Source organism: Ixodes scapularis, unplaced genomic scaffold, assembly GCF_016920785.2.
Source record: "Ixodes scapularis isolate PalLabHiFi unplaced genomic scaffold, ASM1692078v2 PGA_scaffold8__174_contigs__length_109621045, whole genome shotgun sequence".
NCBI classification, from domain to species: Eukaryota; Metazoa; Arthropoda; class Arachnida; order Ixodida; family Ixodidae; genus Ixodes; species Ixodes scapularis.
In genome coordinates, this window is record NW_024609883.1 from 52413357 (window position 1) to 52432271 (window position 18915).

Consider the following 18915-nt stretch of genomic DNA (forward strand, 5'->3'; position numbering starts at 1 on the left):
GAACGGCCTGCGGCAGAACGAGCACCCGCCGCATCCACCACCGCCGCTGCGACACCACAGGGGACGCAGTAGGCGATTGCACCACACTTCCGTAACGTCATCGGGTGGAAATTAAGGGACCAGTTCTTAGGGTGTGGTGAACAGACCGGTCGGAGACGCGTTCTGGACACCGCGGCATCGGAGTGGGTTTCTGTCTGACCGGCTTCCCTTCCGCAGGTGGGGCGCACAGAAACCGTGGACAACTGCCTCAATCCCGACTTTGTTACCAAGTTCCTGGTGGACTACTATTTTGAGGAACGCCAACAACTCCTCTTCAAACTGTGAGTGTGTTTGTTTGCCTCCTCGACTTGTCGGAGCAAGTTGTCGACGGAGTGGTTACATTCATTTAAGGAAATGTTTCATAAATCCTTTTTTTTCTCGGTCTGTTAGCCCGAATAAAGTGAGTGTCGTCCCTTGACCTTTGTGCGTCATAGGTGATAGAAAACTACCTTTGCTACAAGCCTGTCTATCTAAATGAACTTAAAGCTCCGAGTCCTTCAGGCTGTCGTTTGAGGTATAAGGCCATGGTGCTTAAACAGCTTCTTACAAAACCGTTTTGTAACTCACTGCTAAATAAAAGAAACTGTTTTCATTCCCATTTCATTAGCAAGAATGAAAGATGCCTTCCCCGTTTCCCTTTGGACAAGTCAAACAGCAGGTGACAACAGAGAGCATTGATCTCATAACTTGTGAGAAGGTTGCTTTGCTGCCTGCCCATCCCAGACAAACAACACAGAACTAACATTTCTTAAGCAAGAAACTACATTTTACGTTAGGCAGATGAACAATTATAGATTGAAGCACGAGGCACGAGGCACTCAGCCTGGCAGTCTTGGCCACTTGTACTGGCATCTCATACTGGTCTTTCATTATGCTGGTGTTATGCTGAACTCTCATTGTGCCGGCCACTGATACCGACCTCTCGTACTGACTTCTCGTTGTACTGGCTTACTTATAGTGACCTCTCATTGTACTGACCTCTGGTACTAACCTCTCATTCCGGCCTCTCATTGTACATGTGTTGTTATAGTGGGCTTGTATTGTGCAGGATTCTCATTGTATCGACCTCTTATTGTTTTGGTCTCATTATAGTGGCCCCTCATTGTACTAGACTCCCATTCTACTGACCTTTTGTAGCCAAAGCAATGCCTACTTGACTGTGTCAATTTGTTACAGTACATCACTGCAAGTGCACCACACATACTCGGTACATAGGTACTCTGGTAGTCCCTGCACTTTGTCACCGTAAAGGGCGCCCACAAATTCTATGGCCTTGGCAACATTTCTCTTGAATTTAAGTTATACACCATTCACACGGGCAGCCTGAAGGTACCTATAGCGTAGGTCCTTTTGCAATCGACGAATTAGCCCGCACTCTTGGATCGCACGGAAGATCGCAAACTGACTCGCCTATGGCTGCGAAGGCTCTGTGTTTTCGGATAAATCCGAGAAACACCCGCCGGTAAAATTTTGGTCGATTCGGATTTATCCGATAAACTTTGAATATTTATGTGTCAATGCCACTCCCTCCCCCGGCAAAAGAAAAAAAGTAAAAGACTTTTTTTTTTACAGTTTGATCAGCACAGAGCCAATGGTCCTGGGAAAATTCCACCTTAATTATCTTTCAAATCTCGGACCGTTGTCAAAAGGGGTCTTGCCGCTTGTCTCTTCAAGGTTGAGTCAGGGCAACAGGTCGTTCGTTGTACATTCGGGTCACGACAAAGGCCACTCTTTTGGTTTCCAGTTTGGGCCATGCAATTTGTGATTTAGAGAAAGGAAAGGGTATGCTTTAGTAACAGTGAAAGCTATGGACCATAAGGATTGTATAAAATTGAGAAGAGGGGCAGTTCAAACTCTCTATTACCTCCTTAACCACTCCACCTCGCGCGGCCGCGGGCTAGATTGATGAAATAGGATGGGATCACTACGAGCTTCCTAGCGACTACCTCCGGGAGTTTTTTGATTTTAAGGTATCGGCGTTTATAGAAGCACCACTTGCGTGTGTTTTTTGTCGTGGATAAATTAGTATTGCCAATGGCAATGGCACCAATGCCAAATTCAACTGAAGATATTTCAGTTGATACAAGCACATTTTATTTTTTTTTCTGGCATACGTTTACATTCGATTATTATTTATTTATTTATTTTTAATAGGAAACACAGTGAAATTAAAGTCTGAATTCGGAGAATTGGGAATCAAAAATATAAACTCCGATAAAGTCTGAATCTTCGGCAAAAAATAAACTCCGAAAAACACCCTCCGAATTTGACGAAAAATTAACTCCGAAAACACAGAGCCTTAGCTGTAGGTGCCTTTATGATCGTGCAAATGGGGTATTAAGCAGCAGCTCCTGAAGAACACAAGCTGACTCGAGGACGTATTTTCTTTTCTTTTCTACAGATATGACATTGACAGCCCCAGCGTGGACCTGCAAAATCATGTGGGTGTTGCATCCTTTTTAACCCCTTGCCTACTAATAACGAGTGTCACTCGTGCCGCCATTTACGGACCATAAAACCCGACCACGAGTGTGACTCGTGTTTCGGTTTCAGAGCTTGTTTTGTGAGCTCTGCGGCAGATGGCAGCACTATCCCTGTTGCTCCTGTTTACCTTGGGTTCTTTTCTTGTTTGCTTTGCCTTTTGACAGAGAGAGGGCGCTCCATTGACAAAAAATAAGCGCGCTATTGTAAGCAAGCGCGCCAAAAACATGTCTTCGGCGCGGAGGTCTGCTTTGGCGGACAAAGATATACAAAGACTTCTTTTTGAAAGTGATGAATGCGCCAGTATTTCTGACGACGAATCCTGCTGCCTTTCCGATTACTCGGAATCCGATGAGAGTTCAAAGGACAGTGAGAAAAGTGTTGAAAACGATGCGAATCCTGGAAGCATTTCATCGACTTCGGCGTCTGCACGTCAGTGGAACTGGGGAAGAGGGACAACCAGCCTGCTCAGTTCACCTTTGTAGAAACCCCAGGTGTGTCAGCAAGGGTTCAACGCAGTCTTGGTGAGAAGACAAGCGCCTTGTCGACCTTTTCCGTGTTTGCAAGTCATGATTTTTGGGCATCTGTCTCTGCTGAGACAAATCGCTACGCCGAACAAGAGATGGGCGACGAGGACCGTCCCAAGAAATGCTATGAGGAGCAATGGTTTGACACCACTCCTGATGAGATAAAGGCATACTTTGCCTTGTGCATCATTATGACGCTAGTGAAAAAACACACAGTCAAAATGAACTGGTCCAAGAGGTCCATAGTGGAGACCCCAATTTTCGGCAAAACGATGTCCTATGTGAGGTTTCTGCTAATCTCTCGATTTCTATCATACTGTGAAGAACTGCTGAAGAAGAGGAGACGACCAGAAGTCCTGGTATAGAGCACGAGACTACGCCTGAAAGCCAAGGAAACGTTTTTCTTTATTTTGACGCAAATTGCTTGATTTAAATAAGGCTTTCTGTACGATCTTTAAAGAAAAAAAATGAGTAGGCAAGGGGTTAATAAGCGCTTGGAGTTAGGCCAGGAGTGTCCCCTGGTGCTGAGTTTTTTCCTCATTGCCGGCAGGACTTCCTGGGGCAGATCAAGTGCACCTTGGGGGAGCTGGTCGCCTACCAGGGGACGCAGGTGAAGCTGCAGCTGTCGTGAGTACTTTCCCCATGCTTATCCAGTTTAGTGCCGATGCTGAGACGTGGTGTGGGGCCACACCCATCCACTGCCATAGAAAGTTGCCAAGCATGGCGTAAAATACCGAGCATGCTCCCACACTATAGATGGAGATAATCACGATAGACACTTGTTTCACTTCTTAGATCCGAGAGCAGAAAGCAGGTAGGCTAGGCCCTTGTTTTGTCCGACGGAATGGTATTAGCAAGTTCGAGCAAATATAGGGGGCACTTCGAAAATCAAAGCTGGCGGTCAGATTGATGTGTTTTGCGACAGTTAATACTGTGAGATCGACTTCAGTATTTCATTAGTATGTTTTTTAAGGTTCACGGGCAGCTAGTCAGACGTCTGAAAACACCATGTAGCTGCAAACCACGCGAGGCAAGGATGAAAAAAATATCGGCACCGGCACGGTCCAAAGGGGGATCGTTTCTCCGTGGGTACTGCATTTCAGCAAGACTAGTCTTCCGAAACAAAGCGTGATGCGATAGACGACCGATTTTTGTTTTATTACACACACTCAGCCAGCATATTAAAGGACAGCCACTGCCGACTGGTCGTGCAATGTAAGCATGAAAAAATGAGTGCTGCGACCGCTTTAATACACCGCTGTTCAGCCGTATGTCTCATGGATACCGTATTTACTTGCATAATGAATGCACTTTCTTTCTCAAAAAATGGACACAATTCTTGCCAATGTCATATTAGGTGTCAATATGACACGTTAAGGTTCTGTGGCACGTCGCCACTGATGGAGGCGCACCCATTTTTGGTCAAGGCCGCGCCACAGTAAGCATGCTTTGAAAATTGCGAACCTTTTTAAGGCACTTTCCGCATGCCTTTTGCCGAAGGAAAAGCGCCCTACGGAGCTCACTTAGCATGGAAAGCATTGTGACCTTTTTTCGGTGATACATATTGCTAGTATCCGGCGGTGTGCTTAGGTATATACCGCGACTACGCATGTAAGTACAAGAACTCATGTGAAGTCCAACCGCCGAGGCCCGCTCGCACTGATCAGGTTTCGTTCACGGAGGCGGTTGTCACCAGGGGCTACCAGACACTCTCAACCTACGACGCAGCGTACACCTTGCTGCGCGGTTCTGTTACGGATTAAATAAACGCATTTACTTATGAACGTACGTGAAATTAGGCCTAACCACTTTCACGATTTCACTGTATGAAAGTAAACCACAGACAATGACGTGTTTGGTGACTTCATTGCATCCGATAGATTAAGAATGTCCGTTGCTGGGCAATTCTTCGATCCAAGCTTCGTCAAGCGTGTGCGCCGCTCGGTTTCACGGTTGATCACTTCCGCAACTATGCAATTACAGCCATTATGAGAGCGGCTTGGCTTGGCTTGACTTGGCCTGACCGCTTGTCAGCAAAAGAAAATTGGCTCGGTGGCTAGCTAAATTGGACGCAATTCGAGACTCGCTGAGCCGAAAATTAGAGTTGCGTTGGTTACGCGTTGAAAAAAAAAAAAAGTCCAAATATTGGTACTCGTGCGTTCATTATGCAGGTAAATACGGTACTTAACGAGGTGCTGCTGCATTAATACGAGTTGTTTTATTATGTCGCGATTTGTTTGATGTTGTAAGCGTTGATCGCCAACATGCAGTACCGTACCGAAGAAGACAATTGGTCGGAGATATTCTTGCGAGACGAGTGAACAAATTTTGATTGATGACTGTCTTGGGTAAGCGCCGAAAACATTTGGAAACAACGAACCAGACAAGCGGGCTAAGATAATTTCAGTTTCATGAACATCATTAAAATCTTCTTTACTTTGTTTACGCTCAAATTACAGTATGGTGGACCAAAATTAGGTTTCGCTACATTGCCACTTTGCTAAAACAAATAGTTCTACTGAAGCTCCGAATCATTCGCATATATTTTGCTCGGTACCACAAACATTGTGCATTACGCACTGCCTGATTTTGCACTCATTTGCAATTATTTTACACTGGTCCAAAAATGATGAGGAATCAATCTCTGAATTTGTAACACTTTACTGGACGTCAAACAGCATAATTTCGAGTCACCAGGGGGTTATTTATGTTACGCTTGGAATCGAGCAAACTCAAGACGCAGCAGCGATAGCACTTCGACCAGTACGTTTCGACACTCCTCACACAGAATAAAAACAAACCCTAATAAAATAACTCCATTAATCGCGAACGAAGGAACAGGTCAGCGGCAAAGGAAACAGTGCAAAAGCTTTCAGGCAAAAGCAATGGAGCAGATTTGGGATATTCCTTATGCACACGCACTAAAACCGCGATTAAGTCTCCCTAATGCACATAGTGTACCTACATTTGTTATGTCCAAAATATAGCAATGTTTAATTCACCCTTGTTGTCAGAATTAATCTTCAAATTCTACACGGGAGCACTTGTGATAATTTTTTCACAAGTCAATTGTGATAACTTATTTCTAGGGCTAGTGGTATCTCGACAAGCTAGGAGCAGCGACGATAATCACATCAACTTTTACACTTTTACGGCCACTGTCACGATTGAAGACAGCTCCATTCGAATCATCCAAACACCGAGCACACACAGATCGTAAAGAATACGTTCTCAGTGTCTAGTAGTAGTGAAGCAGCGAAGCTTCTTGAACAGGAAACCTGTGACACTGGGCCGGCAGAGCAATCATCGTCGAGTGGCGGATCCCGTGACGAGCGGATGCAGGCCGTGCTTCCTTCGATGTCTTGTTGCCATGTGGGGTTTAGTAGCACATTGTATTGCCCAATTATCGTACCGCTGCCACGTGATATTAGTTCTGGCGGTGTTTGTGAGCCTCTGTCACCTATGTTGCAAGCCTACTCAGCTAAGCGATCCCCCTCTTTTCGTTTCTAAGGTTGGCCACCAGTGCGGCAACACCCTAGACAGAACTTGCGAATAGGAGCAGTGTAAGGGTCTGGTGAAGCCCTTAACGTTCGAAGCAGCCTCACCGCTGCCATCGAGCCCGCTTACGCCAGAGCTCTCGTGCCGAGCTTTACCGCTTTGCTCCAACGCATGCGCGTAAAGCTCCACCTCTTTGTACCAGCTTCTTGGAGGAGCAACTGACACAGAGGGGCATATTGGTCGGCGCGGCAATCTGCTGGGGCGGGCCCTTGTTGCGACGCGGGTGCATGCCCGGTATTTTGCAACGGCATATTCTGCTCAGCTGAGCCATGCCTGCGTGGTACATTGGGTGAGTGCACGCAACTGCAGAGGGTTCATCGTAGTTTTCATTTCCTTGCAGCGGCCTACCCGGGAACTGTGGCTCCATCCTCCGTAAGTGTTGTCCGGCTGCGGAGGCCGGGAGGAAGCTGATTGAGGTGAGGGGAGAGCTGAGAGAGAAGGAGAGAGTGGCGTCCCCTTAACCCCCCCCCCCCCTCGGTTTCCGGGTTCAGACGGGGCAGCTCCTTTCTGCCAGAAGTACATTAGCAGGGTCCAGGGTGTCGGGTGAAGAGAGGCATGCCCTTGGACGAGGGACTTCACCAAACAATCATGTAGGATGTATGTGATGTTGGCTGGACCTTTCTTTTTGTGTAGATTCCGATTTGTTTGTAAACGTGTGGGACGTGTAGAATTACACGGGGACAAAGACATTAAATGTTGGCTCCACAGTGAAAGTGCTAGAAGAGTGCAGACCTGGTTTGGTGACAATGCTGGCACAGCTCCGAACCCTGATACTGTGAAAAAAAAAAAAGAAAAATGAGTAGTAAACACTGCATGTCCAGACTTTGAACTTGATGGTTTATTTTTATTGTGCTTGCAGAATTTTAAATAAAATAACTTCCCATCGTCTTTAGATAACTACTGTATATCTAACCTCAAGCCAACATTGACACTGGGTATGCTGTGCACTTACTAGTAGCAGCAAAATATTTCTGTTTTGTTTTCTTTCTTCACCGTACTGTTCTGTACCTCCACTTTGTAGTGTGCTGCTTTGTAGTTTGAGCATTTGAATCTAAATAAACGAAATGAGCCATTTTTTACAGCGGAGCTGTTAAGGGCTAGTTTCCCCAGTTTTATGTCCGCGGACAAATGAATCTCGCCACAAAACTCTGGACAGCTGCCGCCATCTATGAGCGACAGTGGCAACCAGACAACTGGCTTGCCGGTTGTCTGGTTGCCGCTGTCGCTCATAGATGGCGACAACCTTTCCAGCCTTTCCACTCTGGTTTTCACCAGAGTGGAAAGGCTGAATTTCTCTAGGCGTTGTCCTTGAGGACGTCCTAGACGTCGTGCTTGAGGTTGTGGAACGGGAGGTTCACCAGAATTTATAGAAGGATATATTAACCCAAATTTCGAGAAACTCTTTCTACATCTGTGAATTATGCAGGCTCTTAGTTTACCTGTACCGGCAACGTTATGTGAAGCACATTATGCTACCAGAATGTCACTTGGGAGGTGAACATGGGGTAGGTGTAACAGGTTTTAACAACAAGGGCCAAGAAAAGGAACACACAACACGGGATGAGTGCTGACTCGCAACTAAATGCTCACCTTCCACCAACTAGTTCAGCTCTCTACTTTGTCACTGGGGAAATCGGCCTACAGTGCATGACTCCCAGATCGAAGGATTTCCTGCTCCTTACGGTGTATTCGCACAACAAAGTTTTTCTCCGAAGAAGTGAATAAACGTCATCAAGCTTCGAGGTCATGTGCGCCGTGTCACGGTCGTTTATTAATCCCCCAAGCCCGAGGGTAGCCACGGAGAATCTGCAACCGGCCCACAGGATATCTGTCTCCTTGAATTGACTTTTCGGGAAAGGATCACGGTAGATAGCATTAACCTGTGGGATGCGTTTCTTTTTTCCTGCCTCAAGTTCGATGACCCCCCGAAGGTCACAAGCACGTTCACGAAAGGAAAGGCTTCACCGACTAAACTACATGCGACTCCATTGTGCGAATCCATCGTGCGAATGCCCACACGGATTTTCTGTACTGCTTCCATCATTTCCCTGCCTTTCCTCCTCTCAGTTTCATGAGATACTCAGTTTTCTCTGGAAATAAATATCTGTTGTGCAAATACAACGTTAAGGGCACAGATGTGTGCATGGCCGCCATTTCCCCCGTTATGTGGCTTAGTTAGTTAAGGGCATGCCTTTGTGAGGACACCTTTTGTCTGCCCTTCGGGCTTTGTGCGACTCTCTCTCTCTCCCCTCTCACAGCCTTTCTCTCCCTCTCTTCTTTGGTCTCACCTCCTTAGGTCCTCAGCTTTGGAAACTGAAAGCACAATTGCCAAAGCATGCTGAGCTGGAGCATGGCAGCGCCTTTTTTGCCGGCTTTGGGAAGGATGACGATGCCAGGTTACTTTGCATGGATGCACTCAAGTTTAGTTACTAGGATAAACCGTAGCACTTTCTGAGAAAGAAGTAATCGAATCCATTTGGAACTGACTTCTACATTTAGTGTAGCATCTCTATGAGGTTCAGTGATGATGCCTTCAAGAGTTGCATCCTCACACAGATAAAATGGAGAGAGCTTTGCGGTGGCAGCTCTAATATTCAGCACCTAAACTTTTCTAAGTTAATCATTTTCAAAATGCTGTGTTTAAAGATATGTCGGACGTATCTCGATCTTAGAGTCTAAAAATACGTCGCACCTAGCCAATGAATGGCCACCGGTCCGTCGGACACACCCGCTCCACGCTCGCAGGTCGCGCTTTTCGTACTTGCATTTCAGACTGGGATAAAAAAAAAAAGTTCTATCAACTCAAGCTTGTTACAAATCAATCCATTCCAACCCAGTTCGAGTAGCCGCAAGCCAACGAGCTCTGGCGCCTGTATCGCCTTAGGGCCTCGCTTCGCCTTCTAGCCTGTGTGCTTAATGGCCCGCCCACGCCCCTCCTGGACTGTGTGAGAAAGAATCGCTCTGGTGAACTCCAACCACTCCTTGGACGAACAGAACGTCATAAAAGTATGCTCCTCCCTAGAGCCACCAAGCTCTAGTGCTCCCTCCCAAGCGAAGTTATGCAAGGGCCTTTGGAAGAAAAAGAGCACATACACTAAAGGAATTCTGCTAGTGTGCGACCCACCACCTGAAAAAAACTATAAGACTATCAAACCATTGTACGCGGGTACAGTGAGCCTCTATAGTATGGGCAAAAGCTTTTTGTCTGTTATCCGGGTTTTATAAACCGAATGAAGCATTATTATTACAGTATTATTATCACCCACAACAAAAGTGCTACAATTGCAAACAGGGTGCATGTGCTTTGCACTTGTGACCGATGCTTCCATGGGAAATTATTATTCTGTATGTAGCAGACCAACATTGGGATAGTCTAGTCTGGTATACATGGCTTGCACATGACGCCAATGCAGTCCTCCTTGTTGGTGGTAGAATGCATTGGTAGCTGAGCTGACTTGTTTCCAGTTTGTACTATTAGTACAGCACCAGTTTTGAATTTCCAAGGTCATTAATGGCGAAAAAACAGAAAGCTGCTCGGCAGTGTTCGCCCCTTGTTGATTTTTTAGTTCAGCAGGTGCATGTAAAGGAACGCATCATACAAACGCAAAAATCGGTAGGCAGCAGCCGTGACCCGCCAATCCTTTTTCACGCAGTGCATGCTTCGCATATCTGTACGAAGCAAAACTTGGAACGCCAGCAAAGGAAACAACCGGAAACGGCAAGCGACGTCTCATGTTTCGTCAGTTTCATACTTCGAACATTGCTCTCGAAACTCGACAGTTCAGCCCGCTGAGCTCGGGGTCGGCGACGCATACGGCATACTACTTGGTGCCCGAACGCCCAAATGCGAATCGCGGCTACGTTCACTGTCTCCGGGTCCTGGGTACGTCCAACGTATCTTTAGACTCTGGGATCCGGGTACGTCCGACGTATCTTTAGACGTCGGGCACCAGATACGTCCCACATACCTTTAGACACAGCGTTTTCAAGAAGCTTTACATCTTTTGGAGAATGGTTGACGCAAGAATGGTAATGACTAGTAATTAGTCCTCAGTACCCTATTAAAGTAGTTCACTTTATTGGAAAGTTACTTCCACTGAAATGTAGTAATTTTCCACATCTAGATTAGTGCAATGTCTGGAGCAATGCATTGGAGTTGCATGCTACTCAATTTGCTTATAGGTGCCTGTAGCAGTGAATTAACCATTGGTATCTTTTTCTTCCTATAAAAGACTATTGAGACTGCAAAGTTCAGAGAGAAAATTGGCTATCTGGGTGTTTGGTTTTAATTTAAACAGATTTATTTTAATATATTTGTGAAAGGTCCAGTAATGCAGTTTATGCAGGAGAGTTGTATGGTCACGGGGCTATAATATGTAAGATTATTCCTCACGTTGTGTCGAATAATTAACTTAAATGTGTTGATTAACTTTTTAATGAGTGCAAATGAACATTTGTTGTTCCAATTAAAAACTTGCGAAGCGTCATCAAAAGCCCCCAAATCAGTCAATTTTGGATGGACTTGAAGTGTGTCAAAAGCGCCGAAGCTACCACTCGCAAGGTTAGTGGTGTGTGAATACAGATAGCAAGATTATCACTGGCATTAACGCACTGCTGGCCTTTTGCTTGTCGCACGAGTAGTAACTTTGGTGCACCCTAGCACTTTCCACATGCTTCGAAATTGACTAATTTAGGGGTTTTCGATGACGCTCTGCAAGTTTCTAATTGGAACCATGTGTTTATTTTCGCTAATTAAAAGATAATTAAGGAATTTTTAGTTAATTACTCAATAGACTGTGACGGTTATCCATTCCTCTAATGTCCTCCTAACTCGAGAAACAACTAGCGAAGACGTCACTCAGCTAGCAGTTTGCACTCTTTTTCTGAAAATATATGTTTCCGTTATAAAATATCGCCCTGTATATGATGCGCAGTATCCAACTAGTAGCAATATGAATGGTAAGTTATCATTATTCAATTAGAGAAACAATCTACCTCATACCTTTGCTACGCAGAGCAGATTTAACTACTGCGGTGCTACTTTATTACTACTTGGTAGGTAGCATTATTAGGAGTAGTACTACAGTAGTGGCAGCAATAGTAATGTTGAGCCCGATTATATCGAACCCAAATATTTAAAATTACCGTCTATTTCAAACAGCAGAAACATCCCCACGAAAATTCCTCGTAAAAGTGTAGGAGCCACAGGCATCTGTATTGAACTCCGACCTACCAGGACGTCGAATACATTGAACCGGGCGCTGTGCTCCCCCCTGGTAGGGAGGCTTTTCCCGAATACACTGCCATCGCTGCTCCCGCGATCGGTATGTGCGCGCCGAGGCTGCACGAGGCAAGATGACGGGGCGCGCCGGCGGCCACCGAGCCACGCAAAGAGTCGCGGGGAGCACGCTTGCCCATTGGAGTTAGCGGCGAAAAGCACGAGAGAGTGGTGGGGAAAACCGGAACTCTTCTTCAATGTCGTTAGTTGCAAAATAAAAGAGAAAAAGTCTTTATCTGGCGGAATCCGTCAACAACGTTTGCGAAATCATGCTTCGTGCTTCCACCGCCTTGTGTCTGAGTATCTTTTTCTTTCGCTCTTTTCGTTTTGCTGTTTTATTTTTTGTGCTTTTTTTTTTTTTTGCCATCTTTGATTTTATGTTAGTTTTGTTGCTGATTTTATTATTTTTCTTAAGATAAAAAAATGAAAAAAGTGAAGCTTTTTTATTATGCGTCCCACTTTTTCTTTAACCTTCCGCTATCTCTTTTATTTTTTTTTTCTCGTTTTTCGTTGGCTGTGTTGTAGAGGTGGCAGCATTGCGGATGCATACGCACAGTGAAGTGCGAGCAGCAGTGCTCGCAGTTCTTGCCAACTATGCTTTAACGAGGTTTTACAGTATTTAGTGGTTCTTGGCAGCGCCATTTGGTAAGCTTCTGTTTTGTCACATTATTCAACAGTTATTGCTGATGCACGAAAATTTAGTTTGGAGCTTAGGCTAACATTATTTTGTACATTGATTTATTGGCATGTTGCACTATTCTGCGATCCTCCTGGAACTCGCTATCCCTGGAATTCGATATATCTGGGTTCGACTCTAACAGCAATAGTGGCGATAGTGAACTGTTGATCTGGCACCTATTGAAAGTCGTGACATTCTGCCATCTTTGATTCCCTAAAGCTACGCGACAAATCACTGGGAACGAACAAGATTCGCATTGAATTCTCGATCTGACGCTTGTTTCACACTTTTACAGTGACAGTGGAAGAAGTCCTAGACTGCAAGGTAGGTAAAAACCCATTTGTAATGCATTCCTTCTCGGTACGGTGCCTGGAGGTCATCTCTGACCGGTCCGTTTACCACGCCCTCATTTGCGGTTTCTTGACGGCCGCTCGACGTTCTCGCAGAAGTGTCACACAGGGGAGGCAGATGTGGCAGGTGCCTGTTCTGCCGTAGGCCCGCGGTTCCAGCTTGACAGTTCGCAGAAACTCGAAGCGACACAAGTCGGGGCGCAGATACGACTAAGGCGCTCGCGTTCACTTATCCATTTTGTCGGAACTTCTACGACCCACTTCGGGATAGCGGCATCCAACAATGCGGACTCCTCTTTCAATGTGCGTGCCGTACGGGGCGCCAAACGCACCGGTCAGACGTGACCTAGGCAACCTAGTCTCGGCGTTACGTCTGCCGAGGCCGCCCTCCTCAGACCTGCTTTCGACGCGCAGAGGGTGATCGACATGCAGTGGTATGGCCAGAAGCTGGACAAGAAGGACTGGTTCGGCAAGTCGGATCCTTTCCTCGAGTTCTATCGCATCAGCGAGGACAACAGGTGAGTCGTGTTGTGCTTACTCTGCCCCCGACGTTGACTCTATCTTGCCAAGGAGGTTGTGTGAACTGTTTGCTCGGTCTTGGATAGAGTTCTTCTGATGAATCGTCCTGCCCAAGTGGACGGGGAACTTGTCTATCGGAATTAGCAGGACTGTGCCTTGCTGATTCTTTCAAAAATATTATTTTGAAGCTAATATTACGATGCTACTGTGTTATAAGAAAGTGGTATGCGAAAAAAGTTTGCAGCTGTATCGAGCAAAATGCTACTTGCAGAATTCCCCTTTGTAAGGAACGCAGCTGACGCTCTCGTTCTACCTCAGCCTTTCTGGCGCGCGTCTTTACGAGGCATCGCCTCGTTGTCCTCTTTTGTCCTTTTAGGCAACACAGAGGATGTGCAGGCTAAGGCTGAGGTGCATTGTGGGAGCGACTCACAGGATACTGACATGCGTCTTAATTGTAATTTATGCAGTTTATGTGCCGCCACCCAAACTATGAAGTGCCTGGTAAAGTTACAACCTCCAAGATAGGTTGTGCCCCAGGCCGCACCAATACGTTATGGACATTCCCCGGACATACTTCCGGTGGCTTCACACTTGCGTGCTTGGTGTGCCAACCAGCCCTCTGTAATCACTAACAAGAGAGAACAGCAGGGAGGAGTTTCAGTCAACGCATATCTAGAACAACATTGGCTTGGGCGTCTCATGCATCATAAGCATGAGTGCTCGAGGTGTATTGGTTTGCACCTTCGCCTCGCGTGAGGGGTCCGTGGGTGCCCGCTCCCTGAGCATGTCGTCATCTGTTTGCAGCTACACGGCGGTATTCCGGACAGAGGTGGTGAAGAAGTCGCTGAACCCGACGTGGCGGCCCTTCGCCATCCAGATGCGGCAGCTGAGCGGGGGCGACGAGGACCGCACCATCCGCGTGGTCTGCTACGACTGGGACTTCGACGGAGGGTGAGTAGGCTGCTGGGGCCCGGCGGTCTGTGAGCGCCCACGCTGGGTTGCATGCCAGCGTCTCTCGCAGCCACGACCTCATCGGGGAGTTCTACACCAACGTCAAGACCCTCGCCCAGGGGCCCGGGCCCGACAACGAATACGAGGTGAGGCTCATTCCCCATTTACTCTCACGTAACCAAAGGGGTTTCCACGCACCCCGGAAAGTAAAAATATTGGCCGTCTCTTTGGTGTGTGTCAAGAGGGCTCTAAATGCCTAGCATTCATAGGTCCTTTGTGACGTCACGTGACATCACGGTGTCATTTGACGTCGTGTCTTCCTCGTTGCAGTGTCACATGATGTCATGTGACATTGCTGTGTAATGGGGATCACATGATATCATGTTGTCAGTGTCATGTCATGTCTTAAACGATGCAGTGTCTTGTGATGTCATAGTGTCAAATGTTGTCATGTAACATTACTGTGTCATGTGATGTCACATGATGTCAATTTTCAGTGTCATGTGATGTCATAGTGTCACACAAGATCATTGTATCATGTGGCATACTTTTACTTGGGATCATGGTGTAACATGATGTAATAACGTCACATGACGTAATGGTGTTATGTCATGTGATGTAAAGCGTTGTCAAGGCAAGTGGGCTGATGCTGAAGATTTACGAGAAAGGTTGTTCCGAAATCTCGGTTTTACGATCAAAACATGTAGCCAAGGCATTCCAGGCAATGCTGTTCAATTTCTAGCCCACACAGATGATTCTCTGCTTCCCAAGGTCACTAAGCTCTCTGTGTTGTTTGTACCAGCGCAGCGGTATTATGGCAGGGGAGAAGGGAAACGTGCACATTCATTCCCCCTTAGATGCACGAACTGATATGATCTCAAATTTTTTGCAAAACTTTCAGTTCCTGTGGTTTCTTCTACTAGTGTTCATGATCTTTGTTGTGCAATGAAGCATTTGTTCAGAGATGCTAGAAATCAAACAGGATGCTAAGTGCCATTAACTGAAATCAATCATTGTTTAGAAAATATTTGTCATCATCTTCAGAGCTTTCTGCAGTGTGTCTCCCTCTTCTTTCAGCTGGTGAACAAAAAGAAGCAGGCCAAGAAAAAGAAGTACAAGAACTCTGGCATTGTGAGTAGAAGCTCTGTCCAACACCACACTCTTTACTGATAGTGTTGACCTTCAATGATCAACATCATCAATATTTTCAGTTATAAATCTCTGATTCGGGCTGGAGGTGCACTCTAATAAGTAATACATTATGCAAAGCTTAGAGTTGGCAGAAAAGTGCAAGCTGTGTCATGAAATTAAATTCTTCGCAGCGGGCAAATAACATTTTATGCATTGTGTGGAGAAGCTTTCCGGGAGCTAATCCTCTTGTGTGGAACCGCAGGTGAAGCTCATGTCCTTTGGCATAAGGGAGGAGGCCACTTTTTTGGACTACATTCGCGGCGGGTAAGTGACAACATTTCCCCCATGAGGCGGACAGTTCCTATCTTCCTCTTGCTTTATCTGCTTGCCTCTTACTTCTTTTTGTTGAGCCTCGTTTACTTCACCTAAATGGACGTTCATTCCCCAAAAGCCAAGGGATAGGCCTCCAATGACCAGTCCTCTCCGTGCAGACGACCATCCATAATCAAGAGACATGCTCGTGCAAACACAGCCTCACGAATGGGCACTAGATAGAACTCGCCGATTTTATGCTACATAGAGGCTTTGAAAGACTGAGCCGGCACAATCCAACTGGAATCGATTGGCCTTATCTAAGACAAGCTCCAGGGCAAATTCCTGGATTAAAGCAGTCGACGAAGGTGCGTGCGCACGGAGGGATCAGCGGAGTCTTTCCGGATTTCAATTCTGCCCGAGTAGTCCCAAGCTGCCGCCACCTTGGACTAACTATGTTCCAGCAGCTGTTCCGTTTGCGCGAGTACGTGATGGACATTCGCAATCTGATGCCATTAGAATTAGAAATCCTTTGGCAGACGAGGCTGTTTATACTCCAACGTCAACGAAGGCAATGCGCGCCAGCGCAAAATCGCGAAATGACGTTCGCAGGGCACTACTTTGCACCGCGTCGTGCCGAGAAGCACTTGAGCCACCGTTTTTACAGTCCAAGGAAATCCAGGGCGCCCAAACGAACTGCTCTATTTTGCGCATGCGCATCTTCGTGGCAACCGTGCCGTCTTGCGCAACCAATTTCCACTTCCTGGTCGATACCAATGATGCGATCGGTCGGTGTGGTCTGTCCGTGTGGTCCGTCCGTGTAGTGTGGTCATGCCTCGAAGCAGTGATTTGGGGCAGTAGCTAGCAGTTTGAAAACAGGAGAACGAAGGGGATAACGGTCGTAAACCAGCATTTATGTTCTCGGAAATGTCATGCAAATGTTGACGAAAAACCAAAAAATCACAAAATTGTGTTCGTCGAAGCTAGCTGCTTGGCAGCTCCACCCGAGTCGTGTCAATTCAACTCTTTTGAATTTGCCAGGATACTTGGATGGAAGCAAAGCACTCGACATTCCACAGCGACCTCTTTGACGAATGGCCAGCGTGCCATCATCACAGCTAGCTTTTTACGTTGAGTAAAGAAACTGACACCGAAGACGGCGTACAGTGCCTAAGTGACGCAATGTATGTGTTCAAAATTCTAGTGCACTTTACAGAGCCGATGCAAACATTATGGGATTTGGTACCATTTTCATCGCCTGCCGCTACTATCGTTCACGAGCCAAGACACCCCAGTTAAAATTTTCTGGCCGGCTAAATAGTTCGATGTTTCGCCAAGTTAGCCGTTCCTGTGCATTCGACGTTGCTCCTTGTTTCAATCGGGAACGTCTGCTGTTGCGTACGACCAGCACATGATCATATATAGCACACGCATTAGGTCACCCTTAATCATATTTAACCTTTGGCTCGTGTTTGAGGTTACAGCTTTTGTTGGCACAACGTGCACGCGAGTCCGGTTCATTAGACATACAGAGCGTCTCAGGGGTAGTGCATCGTCGGACCAGTCCACGTCCAAGCACACTCTCGCCCGCTCAAGCGCACAAACGTTAAATCTGCACACCAACACGAGAACAGTGCGCGACACACCACGAACGGCAGGTTCAGATTGCAGAAATGAGCGTCTCACGCACTCTGACTGGCCCCGACGGCCCCAACATCCAGATTCCCGAATGGGGCGCTCACGCAAGGGCTTTGCGCGTCGGTTTGTGCTCGTCGACGACGCCAACAGAGCAGGCTCTATTCCGTCGTGAGCTACGCTGACGCGCGCTGGGTTACGCTGCACCACGCCGCCTCGTGCAGGACGCTGGATTAAAGACTCCCGTTCGCAGCAAGCGTCGGCCATTGCGATCGGTTGCATGCGCTCGTCGACGTTACGACACCGACAAAGCGAGTGCAGTGGAGACAGACCGTGACTGCCCTCTGCAGCTGGGTAGTGTAAGCTACTGCCTGTCATGAAGGATACGATCGATATCCATCGACCCATCCATACATCCGACGCAATCAAGGAAACGCATTGCTCCAGCTCCGGCAACCGAAGGCAAGGAGAAGTATAGTTCTCCGGTTTCAAAGCGAAATTTTAGTATTACGTCTTTTGCACATTAATAATTTTGCGTCCTTGTCAAAATGCCATGCACAATCTGCCCATAACTATGTGTATTGATAACATTCGTAATCTCCATTGGTCCAGAAAAAAAAAAATGGAACGCGAAGGAAAAGAGTTTTGATGATATTTATTGTTGCGAGATCAGTAGGCAGTATTGTAATCTGGTACTATAGACCAACACGCGGCCCTGACGTCACGCAGCTGTGGTGGCGCTGTCGACGGCACTGCACCAGAGCCGTATATTGGGAGAGTTTGGCCAGTGGGTGTGGCGACGAAGGCGCCGGAGAGGAGAAAAGTAAATGAAAGGGAGGAGAGCGCCGAAGGAGCGAGAGAGAAAGAAGGGAGCAGAGAGGAGATGACCGCCATTTTTTAGCAACGCTGTCGGAGACTTCTTTTTCGCCTGAATAAAAGTGTGTGGCCATACGCCGAAAAATCTTCATTTATTAGCTTTTTAACCCACCGAGGAATAACAGAATGTTATTTTCTTGCCAGAGCCAGCGATATAAAAGGCAGTAATCGAGATTTAGATGCCGATCCCCCGCATTCCGCCAGGAGAATGATCGAAGATGGCGGCCCTCCCCACTCAGCTGGGAGCAGCTGGGAGTTCACGCGCATGCGCTCATGCCTCTCGCTCTACGCCTCGTGCTGATTGGCTCACTTGGGAGGAGAGCGTTGCAGCGGCGAGATCATAGACTGATCAAACTCTCCCCATATGCGGCTCTGCACTGCGCATGCGCAGAAGCTTTACTTCGTGCGAATCCAATTTCTGCGCACGCGCAGTGCCCACACCTGGTGTGGGCAAACGCGGGCTTGTTTCTAAACAGCGTGTCGGTCTATATGCCGTTTCACCTTGTGTCCGGATGCTACGATCTGTCCTAGCCAATCCTGCTGCACTCTCCAAGGTCACGTGATACGCACATGTCCTTG

At 47.0% G+C, this 18915-nt stretch overlaps 1 protein-coding gene across 1 annotated transcript in view; it reads left to right on the forward strand.

The window, feature by feature from the left end:
* Positions 1 to 18915, forward strand: part of LOC8039069 (copine-8) — a 47666-nt gene that overhangs the window by 12098 nt on the left and 16653 nt on the right. The window contains exons 3-12 of the mRNA XM_040208587.3: positions 217 to 320; positions 2441 to 2480; positions 3598 to 3674; positions 6946 to 6977; positions 12858 to 12886; positions 13327 to 13430; positions 14236 to 14382; positions 14453 to 14528; positions 15460 to 15513; positions 15776 to 15837. Coding sequence (XP_040064521.1) covers positions 217 to 320; positions 2441 to 2480; positions 3598 to 3674; positions 6946 to 6977; positions 12858 to 12886; positions 13327 to 13430; positions 14236 to 14382; positions 14453 to 14528; positions 15460 to 15513; positions 15776 to 15837 — 725 coding nt within the window. The remainder of the gene's footprint in view (positions 1 to 216; positions 321 to 2440; positions 2481 to 3597; positions 3675 to 6945; positions 6978 to 12857; positions 12887 to 13326; positions 13431 to 14235; positions 14383 to 14452; positions 14529 to 15459; positions 15514 to 15775; positions 15838 to 18915) is intronic.